General features: G+C 39.6%; 1 protein-coding gene across 3 annotated transcripts in view; it reads right to left on the reverse strand.

Annotated features, from left to right (window-relative positions):
* The window catches only part of aldh18a1 (aldehyde dehydrogenase 18 family, member A1), a 61,009-nt gene that overhangs the window by 30,514 nt on the left and 17,000 nt on the right, over positions 1-13,495 (reverse strand). For 2 of the 3 annotated variants that reach the window (XR_006314957.2, XM_043712872.2), the window contains exons 7-12: positions 9,298-9,391; positions 7,095-7,219; positions 4,665-4,809; positions 4,083-4,156; positions 3,399-3,498; positions 1,324-1,544 (exon numbers count right to left, since the gene is read on the reverse strand). Coding sequence is in view for 2 of the 3 variants with exons in the window: in XM_043712872.2 (XP_043568807.1) it covers positions 1,324-1,544; positions 3,399-3,498; positions 4,083-4,156; positions 4,665-4,809; positions 7,095-7,219; positions 9,298-9,391 (759 nt within the window). In the remaining variant the exon portion in view is untranslated. The remainder of the gene's footprint in view (positions 1-1,323; positions 1,545-3,398; positions 3,499-4,082; positions 4,157-4,664; positions 4,810-7,094; positions 7,220-9,297; positions 9,392-13,495) is intronic. The other variant, XM_043712873.2, reaches the window with a different exon arrangement.

The raw sequence follows: 13,495 nt of genomic DNA on the forward strand, positions 1-13,495 counted from the left end.
GTCTAACCATTATTTCTGGGACATCAAAATCTGTCAAGTTTGGATACATCGCACAAGGAGAAAGTGAGGTCTGCAGATGCTGGAGATCAAAGTTGAAACTTTATTGCTGGAACAGCACAGCAGGTCAGGCAGCATCCAGGGAACAGGAGATTCGACGTTTCGGGCACAGGCCCTTCTTCAGGAATCTAAATGACTGAGATGATTCCTGAAGAAGGGCCTGTGCCCGAAACGTCGAATCTCCTGTTCCCTGGATGCTGCCTGACCTGCTGTGCTGTTCCAGCAATAAAGTTTCAACCTGGATACATCGCACAACTTTACAGTTCAATGGATGCCATTCAGCCAGTTTGTGTCTGTGCTATGTAAATACATTACTTCACATTCTCCCCATTTTTCAGGTTCAACGTTAGAAATGCAATGACCTGTATATTTTGACATCCTTGCTCCAATAAACTTACTTGTAAAGGAAACTGGTCATAACCGCTCTCATTTTCAGTGATAATTTTAAAATTATGACCCTTCATCACTCTACCCCTCCACCCTCAGTTCTTCCCTATTTCCATTGCATTATCTTTATAGTTTTTAAAAAACTATGAAGAATCTCCACTGAGCCTTCTCTATTCCAGTGGAAATAGTCTCAATACCTCAGGCCTCTCATCACTATTATCAGTGACCTTTGGAATGGCTGAGTGGCACTCCAGCTCTTAGTTTCTACATTTCTAAATGACTGAGATGAGAAAATATTTCTTCAAAGAGTGGTTAGTGTGGAATTTGTTACCATCAAAAGTTGTGGAGTCCAGGTCACTGAGTGTATTCAAGAAAGAGACTGATAAGCTTTTAGATATTAAAAACATTAAAAGGAGAATGGAGAGAAAAAAAAGAGAGAATATGACATTGAGATAAAGGATCAGCCATGATCATGTGAACAACAAAGCAGGCTTGAAGGGCCAAATGGCCTATGCCTGCTCCAAGGTTCAATGAATCATTCTGGTCAATCTATTGTGTTCACTCTCTATGATGTTAATTTCCATTCTGTAATGGAGTGTCCAGAAACTGCTTAAAGTGGCTGAAATAACCATGCTATGAGAATCACTTAATTTTTCTGACTTGATTTTGGGATGAGGATGATAACAAAAAGATTGGCATTTATCACCTTTGTTTACAAGGTATTGTACACAATCCACCAGTGTAATCTTCCACTTTGGCCCTTTAGGACTTCAACTTTCCTGTTCAATATTCTTTTACCTTAGTTCGACTACTCTATACGATTCTAATCTGAGCCATTTTCTGTCATCCTCATGCATTTCATACAATGTTGCTTTTCACCTGGGGAAGACAGTCTGGACGAGATTCAAAAATCACTAACAGGACACCAATGGGAACAGTTATTTGCTCCAGGTCCAGTCCTTTTGCAACTCTGGTTCTCCTGATTAGCCGGCCCACACTGTCCTGAGTGGATGCTGCAATCTGATGGAGACCGATGGCCAGGCTATTTAACTTTGCTGTTGTGAGGGACAACCGCTTTAACAGTGGTTGTGAAAGTCGACCTGCTCCAGAGAAAGATAAAAGATGCATAGAAATCACTTGTCATTATACTTCCCATCAATATCTCTGACATCCAGTGTTTACAAGCAAAAACAGGAATTGCTGGAAAAGCACAGATCGAGCAGCATCTGTCGAGAGAAATCAGAGCTAACATTTCACATCGAGTAACCCTTCCTCAGAACTGATGGTAGCTAGGAAAATGTTAGTTTGTATGTAGAGGATGGGGTGTGGGAAGGGGGTAAGGAGTAAACAAGAGAGAGAAGAACAGTTGGACAGAAAAGGAGTTGATAACAATCTGGCCAGGAGGGTGAACAGCTATTAATGGGGTCTGTTAGTGGCTGACAATGTGATAAGAAGGCCTGGTGTGAGAGGGTTGGAGTGGGGGCATGGGAGAGCTCAAGCCCTAAAGTTGTTGAACTCGATAGAATCCAGAAGGTTGCAGGGTCCCCAAGCAGAAAACGAGGTGCTGTCCTTCCAGCTTGCGCTGAGCTTCTTTGGAAGCTTTTTGTGGACAGGTTTTCTGTGAAATGGTCACCCAATCTACGTCTTGGTTCCCAATGTTGAGGAGACCACATTGTGAGCAGCAAATGTAGTAGATTAGATTGTGAAGTGCAGACAAAGTGCTGTTTCAGATGGAAGTAGGTGCATTTGAGTCCTTGGAGATGGAAAGGGAGCAATTAAATTCTCCCATGTCCTGAACCCAATCCCCACACACCAAGCCTCGTTATCATGCAATCTGCTATTACACAATCCATTGGGGACTGTCAGTGGCTAACAGTCTCCATTAACAGCTATTCACCCTCCTAGCCAGATCGTTATCCACTTCTTGTCAAACTGTTCTTCTCTTTCTTTGGGTTCAACACCCACTTATCATTTACTCTTTACTCCCTCCCTTCTGCATATCAACGAACATTTTCATAGCTACCATCAGTTCTGAGGAAGGGTCATCGGATCTGAAACATTAACTGATTTCTCTGTATGGATACTGCCAGACCTGCTGAGCATTTCCAGCAATTTCTCTTTTTGCTTGATTTACAGCATCCACAGTTCTTTTGTTTTTTACCCAGTTATTACAAGTTTGGTTTGGCAAGGAATCAATTAGCTGCAACAAGTACTCAGTGTGGTTGTCCTGGTAGCTCTCTGATCATCTGACTATGAAATAATAGCGAATTTGGAGTTTAATGGACTATAAAAACATTGCTATAGATTGGCACAAAATGGAAGCATACATTATAAAGAATGCTTAATTTTATATCATGATTGCATGAGTTAAATATGGCTTTGTACTGAAATAAATGCAATGTTGGAGGTCTGAAATAAAAACAAGTGCTGGAGAAATTCAGCAGGTTTAGCAGCATCTGTGGAGAGAGAAAGAGAATTAATATTTGGAGTTCAATATTCCTCTTCTTTGGGTTTCACCACTTGCTTAACACTTTGTTTTTATTACAGGTTAGTATTGTAATGATCGTAGAATTCAGAAACAAGTGTGGTCACAATGGATTTCATTCTATGAAATGGTCCGAACAATCATTAGGCGTTGGTCTCATGTCACTGCTTACACAGTTGACTAGTTTAGGCAATGCAAACAAAAAGGCCAAGGACAACACAAATGACAATTTTATATGCTAGACAGCATTAGGATGATGAAAACAAATCGCCTGGATTCTTTTTACACCTTGTGATATATAGAATGACAGATATACCAGGGCTGCTTTTGTCCCCTAGCCTTCCACAAAAAACATCTCTCTGGGCATTGGACAGCTCAAACATGTCTGACCTATAAATAAAATTTATAACATGCAACAACCTTTATAAATCACAGATAATAAGGCCAAAAATAAGATCTTTGCTCTGACCCAAGGTCACTGCTTTCTCCATGTCTTTTTCGTTGGCTTTCAGGATTTCATCTCGATGGTCTGTCAGGAGATCAGCCAGCCGGTGAATAATATCAGCCCTCTGCAAAGAGACAAAGACATCAAAACACATACAACATAAAACAAAAAGGCCATTAAGCACAGGATTTTATCTTTGACCATATGCCCCAGCTACCATACATGCATTCCACTACCCACAAGGAAAGGCCCTCAATCTGGTCATACAGTCAAGGTGGGGAGACACAGGAGTCAAATGATTTCAAAATAACACTGTACTCTTTTACTGTATATCTCTACGCACTATCCCGGAGACTGGTGTGAATGGGATCCGTGCCAGATTTAAACCTGTACTCACTCCACACCCTGAAGGAATTATAGCTTTGACTCCCATAACCAGTATTAATTTCTAACCAAAAAAAATTCACTCAGCTGAAGATACAACAGACTTCATATTGTGACATGTTGTGAGACAATGGAAGAGAGAGAATGGAGTAAAATGGTAAGAGGGAATAAAAAAGAAATGCAAAATCCCCAATGGGAACAATTTTAACATAATTAATAGGTTTATAAAAAGCAGAATGTTGACCATAAACTTCAAGAAATCAGAACTTCTACTCTTGATAAGTACCACAGATTGCAAACTAAAGGATTCAATTAGTCACTAACTTGATCTGGCTGTAGCGAAGCCATGACTCGTCCATCAGTCCTTGCCATTTCTGCTTGTTGTTCAATAGTGGGGCCTACCAGAGATCAGAGAGCACATTTACTAATCCTATCTGAAGTTTAATAAATTAAACATCTTATAAGTCAGTAACAGCACAATGTATTACACAGTAGCAAAAAACTGCATCTTAAACCACTATTTGAAAAGCAGCCCAGAGTACTAACAGTGCCCTAGACATATTTATCTCAACAGTATATTTCAACACTAGAACATGGCAATATTTAAAAAAAGTTTACTTCATTAACTTTGGGGATGTCTTGAGGGTGTGAAACGAATAATGGAAATACAAATCCGTTTTTTCCCCCGCAGTAACATTCCTCTTGCCTGTAGCTATGGTTATTAATGTAACATCTACTGTCAGAGTGTGATAATTTTATTACTTAAAGTGTAATGTATATTTGTCTATTTTCTAATTTGTTACTTTCTATATTTATATTCTTTGTTTAAATCTATAATTCAGTAGTCAATCCAGTATTAATACTTGAGAAAGGTGATCTATTTATAACAAATCACTTTGCACCCACCTGCAGGTTTGACCTCAGAGAAGAAAGTTCCAATTTTCTTTCCCTCGACAATGTCATTGATTACATGGCCAGTTACTTTTGGGTGGGTCCCACTTGCTATGACCACAGATGTTCCTCCTTGGAGAGCCCAAAGTGCTGCTTTCACCTATAACACACAGATGTCACATGATGTACAACAGGTACTGTACTTTAGGATGTTCCTGTAAACCATGCAAGCAGGTTACAGATTACAGCTTCTAACCCAAGTTGGTATCAATTATATCAGAGGACAGCTGGATTTTTAAGTATCTTCCAGACTGGCTATCATTCACTCATACATCTATCCCAATCTTGCTTTACATCCCCAGGGGCCAGATCAAAGTAAATCCCTTATACTTTACAGAAAACCTGACTGAGCAGCATCCAGTTTTCAGCCTGCAGACTAACGAGAAAATAAAGGTATAAAAAGGTATACAGTGGAGGAACAAAGATTTTCTTTTAAAAAAAAAATCACAAAATCATTCCCTCAGCTTTCAGACAGTCGGTGATTTCGGAAACAAAGTCAAAATTACGTCCTATCCAATAAGCAAACTGCCCTCTAATTATTCTGAACGTCAATCTACAGCAGTGACAGGTTAGGAGTTTATCTGTAGAGCAGATCCAACAACACTATGCGTACGATCTCCTGAAAAGGAGACTGAACATCCATCTGAAATTAAAGAGCATTTCAAATATCTTGCTTTAAGTTCTGCTGGGGTGCTTGGTTGCAGTCTCCAGCTTCCAGCACTATGCCAGTAATTGCGATCTGTGCTCCAGACAACAGCATATTATGAACTGAGTTTATGATTTTATTATTTCCCAGAACACCTAAATTCACTCGAAATGCATCAAAGGGTATCTCCATGGGCAGCTCTAAAACGCTTCTGTAGATTCCCATCACAGATCCAACGCAAACAATTCGATAGTTCCAAAAAGAAAGAAAATGCTGAATATCATTGCAGTACATTGCAGGCTACAAGATTGAGCACATTATAAACACTGGGGGAAAAAAACTGAAACATTGAATGTTCACCATATGTCTTGACTTCCATTTAAATCATTTATCCGTGTTATAATCCAATGTGACTTTATTACTTAACAACTCAGATTCCAGCAAAAACCTGATTTGATAGATTATATATTGTTTTGTTTTAGTTCTAATAAAAGGGGTCTCTTGCTGACGTGCAAATACAGAATGCTGCAAATTTTGCTTCAATCATAAAACAGATGTTTATTAACAAAAGAAATGAGGATAAAAATTAAACAAACTAAACTTAACTATCTGCTTATAATGAAAATTCAAAGCATTTTAAACTCTCAGTAAAAACAATCATATTAATCTCAAGATACTCCTTTGTAAATACTGTTTTTGTTTGAAGTTTGTACAGTAAGCAAAACACATTCCTCATCCAGTAACAAACCTTGAAGAGTACCTAAAAACACACTTGTATGGTACTCACACTAGAATTTCAGTCTCTAAAATTCAGGAGGTTTAAGTCACTTGTGATGTTAACTCAGACAGAAGCTACAGATAGTTCATCCTGGAGTTATTATTAGAATTAGAATTCCTACTGTGTGGAAACAGGCCCTTCAGCTCAACAAGTCCACAACGACCCTGCGAAGAGTTTCCCACCCAGATCCATTTCCCTGCATTTACTCCTGACTCATGCACCTAACCTACACGTCCCTGAACACACTATGGGCAATTTAGCACGGCCAATTCACCTAACCTGCACATCTTTGTATTGGGAGAGGAAACTGGAGCACCCAGATGAAACCCACGCAGACATGAGGAGAATGTCTGTGTGGAGTTTGCACAGTGGTCAGAGGCTGGAATCGAACCCGGGTACCTGGTGCTGGGAGGCAGCAATGAGCCACTATTCCGCCCCTTATTATACATCAGAGCTTAAATATAATCAGCTTTTAGTGAGCTCTTCAGGGTTTTTATCCCAATACTTCTGATCTGGGACAAATACTCACTCTTTACTCCAAGGTAATCTTGTTTCACTACATTGTTCCCTTCCCAGGAACACTGGTCTGTACACCATCTTCATTCAAGGACGTCACAAGACTGCCAAACACAAAGTAATACTTTCTAAAAACTCTAAGCTATGGGTCTTGACACTTGGGGGAAAAAAAATCCAGAAATCTCAAACAAACCTTGAAGCCTTAATACTTATCCTGCTGGGTTGCAAAACAAACAAAGATAAACAAAAATCCATTAGTGGTGGACATAAACCCATTAATTCTAAAGCTAGGCCACAAAAACAGTTTTAATTAACATCACCATGGCTACAGAAATACTTACAAGTTAATTAACTTCAGACACATAGAAAACCCACATTAAAATTCAAAGTTACAATAAATGTTTTTTTAAAAACAAATCACAAATGGTCACAGCCTTTCTCCAACCTTTGCCTCCATGCCTCCAAGGCCCACCCTGGATTTTGTGCCAAATGTGATAGACTGCTGGTCTCCAGGATAAAATGTATCAATAAGCTTAGCATCATCCAATCCAGGTGGACTATCAAAAAGACCTGAAACAAAGAAACAGTATTTTACTCAAAACATAATTCAGATACAAATGATCCACAACCTAAATAATTACAGAAGCGAGTGAATAGGAGTGTGAAATTTCAACATTCAAATCTTTCCATAATCGTGTTGCTCTCTGGCTATGTAACCTCCTGCTGTTCTACAAGCCAGAGATTTCTGCTTTACTCCATTCGAGACAGCTTTGGATCCCCGATTTTCTTAACTCCATCCTTGGTAATTGGCCCTTTAAGCTACTTAGGCCCTAAGCTTTAAAATTTCTTCCCTAAACTTCTCCAGCTCTCTCCTGCCATTCAACACATTACTTAAATCCTCCAATTCTGACCTAGCCTTTGGTCACCTTCTTCTAATATATTTTTATCTGGCAAGATATCAATTTTATGATGTGTCTTGGACTTTTTGCCACTTTACATGTGCTATATAGTAAACTATTTCCAATCTCTATAACGTCAGTTACTCTGACAGTAACTAACCTCTATCCTTTGAATAAACATACCAGATGGTTACTATATCAACCTCTCGACTCACTAAACATGACCACCACATCAGCAGATTAAAAAACACAACTAAAAAAGACCAAAGACACACCCAGGCTTTGCTAAATTACATAAAATTACAATTTTTAAAACACCCAGCCCTGCTGATCTGACTGTTTGATCTAACAGATCAGCAATTTCATTTCAATCAAACTCCACAATAAAAAAAAGAGTTTGCTGTATGAGTTTCAAGATGCCAATTATAGCAATTTGCAAGTCTCAAAGGCAACTTAAGAAAAAGATGGCCCTTCCAGCTTCCTGATGACTGGACTCCACATCACTCATAACTGTGGCAAGTGATCTCATCCTCTATTCTCATTAATTTCATCCCCTAACTTTTAGGCAGGTACAGTTCTACCACATGAGTAGCTTGCATCCTCTGGCTGTTGTTCAATAGTGAATCTTCATGGGCCATTCTGACAGTCTTCCTGACAACAGAGAATAGGAGAGCACAATATACAATCCAACTTCATCAGTCACCTACAAATAACATTTGGACTAGGAACCCTGACTTATCTTCCCTTCCTAATCAAAATAATTGGAAAGGCTCAGTTCACTAAAATTAAATTCAACCTTTCATTGTGTCACACAGGAGATTACTAAACAAATGATTTGCATTTATGTGATGCCTATCACAACCAATGGATTGCCAAATAACTTTACATCCAATTAAGCATTTTTGGATGTGTCATTACTGTTCTAATTATGTTAATTCATTCATGGGATGAAAGTATTGTTAATTGGGTCACTAATATATGACTCATCCCACGCTTGAGGGGACAGTTAAGCATTAAACATGTTTCAATGGCTCGAGAGTAACATGTAGGCCAGGCCAGATAAGATGACTAATGTCCTTTTGGGAAGGAAATCTGTGAACCAGATGGGTTTATACAACAATCAATGGTTGCCATTAGACAGGCTCGATAGGCAAAATGATCTACTCCTGTTTCTATTACTATGAAATATTATGAAAATTCTAAATTTGAATTAAATTCAAAATTTCAAAAATTCACTAAGATAATAAAAATTCATGTACCAGGATAACTTCCCTGTTCTTCAAAATAGTATCATGGCATTTTTTTTTAAAATGTCTACCTGAGAGGGTAGATATAGTCTAAATTGTTGTCAGTAGTTGCATGGGCTGTTGACACAAGGTTACTTGTAAGAGAGGTAGAGTACAGCCAGGGGAAAAGCCTTCAATTGATTTACAACTTTGAACGAGAGGTTGCTCATACCCTTTGTTCTCAACATTTTATAGTAATCCCATGTATACAGCACCTTTCTTGTAACTCTTTAACCACCAAATATAGTCTGTTTCCAATCCGATGTGTTGTAATGTGAAGGACCTCTTTAAAGTCGCATCCTAATGAGCTAATCCAATATAGATTGTGAACTTCCTGGTCCACTGCTTGCCTGCTGTAGTTACTGAGTCCAATGACAGTGTCCGAGAATGGTATTACTGACAGACTACACAAAATACAGGAAATGCTAAGCTAAACTGAGGTTTTGCTAGAGCTCTCACTCACCTTCCACATCAGAAAGGACAATCAGCATATCTGCTCTCATCTCCACTGCAAGTCTTGCTGCCAGACTATCATTGTCCTTGATACTGATTACCTGCTGGAAATCAAAACACAGAATGAAGAATGCCCTCTATAAAATAAACCAAGCTGAAGCTCACAGAAACAATCTTAAGCTTAAAGAGAAACTTAATTGGATACAAACTTTACTTGAAGGTCAGAGACAGAGGGTGGTGATGGAGGGTTGTTTTTTGGATTGGGCCAGTGGCGTGCCACAAGGATCAGTGCTGGGTGTATTGCTTTTCATCATTTATATAAATGATTTGAATGTGAATATAGGGTGTATGGTAAGTAAGTATGGTATTCCAGATGACACCAGAATAGATGGTACAGTGAGAAAATCTTCTTCACTGTGCAGAGTACAACACGACCTGGGTCTGATGAGAAGTGGCAGATGGAGTTTAATTCAGGTAAATGCAAAGTGTTGCATTTTGTTAAGGCAAACCAGGGCAGGACTTATAGACTTAATGGGAGGGCCTGGAGAGTGTTGCCAAATAAAGAGACCTAGGAGTCCAAGTGCATAGTTCCTTGAAAGTGAAGTCGCCAGCAGACAGGGTGATGCTTCTTTGGTCAGAACATTGAGTATTAGAGTTGAGATGTCATGTTGCATCTATACAGGACATTGGTGAGGCCATTTTTAGAATACTGTAGACAATTCTTGCTGCCCTTCTCTGGGAGGGTGAGTTTTTCTTAACATTAGAATATCATATGTGGCAGCCTCTTCCCAAATTAGATAAATGGTACCCATCTTGCCTTGTCAATTGGTTCCTTTCTTGGGGATATTAATAAGAAGGGCTTATGCCCGAAACGTCGATTCTCCTGTTCCCTGGATGCTGCCTGACCTGCTGCGCTTTTCCAGCAACACATTTTCAGCTCTGATCTCCAGCATCTGCAGTCCTCACTTTCTCCTCCTATTAATAAGAGCCAACTTTGTGTACAATTACCAAACCTCAGCATTTGTAGATTGGTTAGTGGCACCTTGTTCCCAGGTTGAGTTTCCACTCAAAGGGACAAAATAAACTTCCTTCTACATCCCAGCACTTTTCACACACTTCACAAGAAGGACATAGCATTATTGAGGAAGACAGCCAAATTCACTTCATGTCGATGTAGTAGTGAGAATCGGAAATCTGGATTTAGGCTGTTGTCAGGAGCAATCATTTAATGCATGCTTTTACTAAACTACAAAATGGCTTTTTAATGCATGTAACATAAAATAACATAACAAAATGGCTTCTAGGAGAAATGGCATCTAACACTTCTAAAAACTGCCTTCCTGAACTAATTGAAAGAGATTAACAAACAATGCCCTGTTCATAATATGAATTAACTAAGCAAGATAGAACATTATTAAAGTATTCAAATTGGCCTTGGAAACCAGGTGACAAGAGATAAAGACGCAAAAACTGGTTCGTTCCCAGGAGGTATCATTGGCTTAATTTTAGGTCTATTTGTCACAGGGATTGAGATCTTCAGTAGCAGCATCCAGGAAAAACTTACCCAAATATAGCACAGCCTTGGCTGGTAACAACAGTTAAAGGGAATAAGCTGAACAAATTAAGTACATTTGCTGTAATAATCGCCTCATCTCACTGCAGAGTTTCTTGCTCATGCGATGAACAAACGACCAGCTTGACAGGTAGCTGGAGAGCCAGTGAACGTGATATATTTGGATTTCCAGAAGGCCTTGACAAGGTGTCGGACAGAAGGCTGCTAAGAAAGATTAGGACTCCAGGTAACAGGGGCAAGGTACGGCATTTATATAGGATATGGCTGATAGCCAGAAGGCAGAGAGTAAGTATATAGGGACCTTTTTCAGGATGGCAGCAGTGACTATCAGAGTTCTGCAAGGGTCAATGTTAGGACTACTACCATTCATGTTGTACATCAAAAGGTCCAGACAAAGAAACTGATGACATTGTGTCATCTGTAAACCTAATGACAATGATAGCGGGAGGGATGGGTTGTGTTAGGGAAGCGGGGAGGCTGGGGAAAGGATTTGAATAGGCTTAGAGTGGGCAAAGAAGTGGCAGATGGAAAACAAATGTGGCAAACTGTGAGGTTATGCACTTTGATAAAAAAGAACAGGGGTATAGCCTACTTTCTAAACGGGAAAAGGTTTTAGAAATCTGAAGGGCAAAGGGACTTGGTAGTCCTAGTTCAGGATTCTCTTAAGGTTAACATGCAGGTTTCAATGTGCAGTTAGGAAGGAAAATTTAATATTCGAATTTATTTCAGAAGGGCTAGAATACTAGAGACAGATGTACTGCTGAGGCTGTATAACGCTTTGGTCAGATTGCATCTGGAATATCGTGAGCAGTTTTTAAGCCCCGTATCTAAGGAATAACATGCTGGCTTGGTGGGGTGGGGGGAGGGTTCAAAAGAGGTTTACACAAATGATCATGGGATGATGGGCTTGCCATAAGGAGTGGTTCAGGACACTGGCCCTGTACTCTGAGCTTAAAAGGATGAGGGGGAATCTGATTGAAACGGAGAGAGGCCTGGATAAGGTGGACATGGTGAAGAGGTTTCTCCTCGACTCAGGGACACGCTAGAACACTAAAGAATTGAAAACAATATAGCCTTGTTAAAGAAAGATTGTAAGGACAAACCCAGGAATTACAGCTCAGTGAGCTTAACGTCCGAGGTGGGGAAGCTTCTAGAGAAAATTATTCAGGATAGAATTAGTGGTCACATGAAAAAAGTTGGTTTGATTACAGAGAGTCAACATGGATTTCTGAAGAGGAATTTGTACTTGATTAAACTGAGAGGTACAGATAGAGTTAATAACAGATGTCTTTCCTCGAGGATGGGGGATTTCAACACAAGAGACACATTTTAGGGTGAGAGGAGAGAGATTTAAAAAAAAAAGATAATTTTGTTTTACACAGTGGTTCACATGTGGAACGAACTTCCTGAGGAAGTGGTGGATGAGGATGCAAATACTACTTTAAGACATTTGGATAGATCCACGAATAGGAAAGATGGAGGGATATGGGCCAGGAGCAGACAGGTAGAACTAGTTTATTTTGGGCTTATGTTCGGCATGGGCTGGTTGGACTGAAGGGTCTGTTTCCATGCTTTATAACTCTATGCTGCAGTTTCTTTTTAAAGAAGAAGTCAAAGGCTCAGTGAGAATAATACTCTTGATGTGGCACAGACTTCCAGAAGGAATTTCCTACAACACAACACTGAAAACACGTGAGGAACATTATAGGCCATGGAATAAAAGGGACTGTAGCAACATGGATACAAAATTGGTCGAGCGAGAGGAAAGAAAGAGCAATGATCAAAATTTTTTGGGCTGCAGGAAGGTTTGCATGGAGGCTCCCCAGGGATTGGTACTGGAATTCTTGCTTTCTTTAATATATATTAATGATGTAGATCTTGGTATGCAGGGGACAATTTCAAAGTTTGCAAATGACATGGGATTTACAAGAATTGAAGCTGTGAAGGGGACAGTGCAGAACTCCAAAAGAGGACACAGACAAGTTGGTGAAGTGGGCAGACAGATGGCAGATGAGGCTCAATGCAGAGAAAAAAAAAGTGTGGTGTGATACACCTTGGGAGGAACAATATTGAAAGACAATATAAAATAGGTGTAGAAGTCTAAAGGTGGTACAGAAGCATAGGGATCTGGGTACGTAGGTGCACAGATCACTAAAGGTGGCAGGAGAGGTGGAGAGAGAAGTTAATAAAACCAAGTGTACAATGTTACTATATAAATATGGACATAGGGTACAAGACCAAGGAGGAGATGCTGGCTAGAACTTAGCTAGAGTGCTGTGCACAGTTATGGGTGCCACATTATAGAAAGCATGTGAATGTATTGGAGGCAGTCCAGGAGCAATTTATAGAAATGATGAGAAACTTCACTTCTGGAATCAGATTGAAAAATTAGGAACTGTTCTCTTTAGAGAGAATGTGGCTAAGAGGTTTTCAAAATCATAAGTTGGAAGAATTGGTTGAGAATACTCATTTCAGCTTGAGCAAAAAAGGAACATGAATTAGAGGGCACAAGTTTAAAGTGATCTGTAAAAGGAGCAAGTGTGATGCAAGAAAATCTTTTTCACACAGCATGTAGTTAGGGTATTGTGTACACCACCTGGAAGCATGGTGGAGGCAACTTCAAGTGAGACACTGA

Source organism: Chiloscyllium plagiosum, unplaced genomic scaffold (genome assembly GCF_037043375.1).
Source record: "Chiloscyllium plagiosum isolate Xiang-an unplaced genomic scaffold, Cpla_swu_hap1 HiC_scaffold_22, whole genome shotgun sequence".
Taxonomy (NCBI): domain Eukaryota; kingdom Metazoa; phylum Chordata; class Chondrichthyes; order Orectolobiformes; family Hemiscylliidae; genus Chiloscyllium; species Chiloscyllium plagiosum.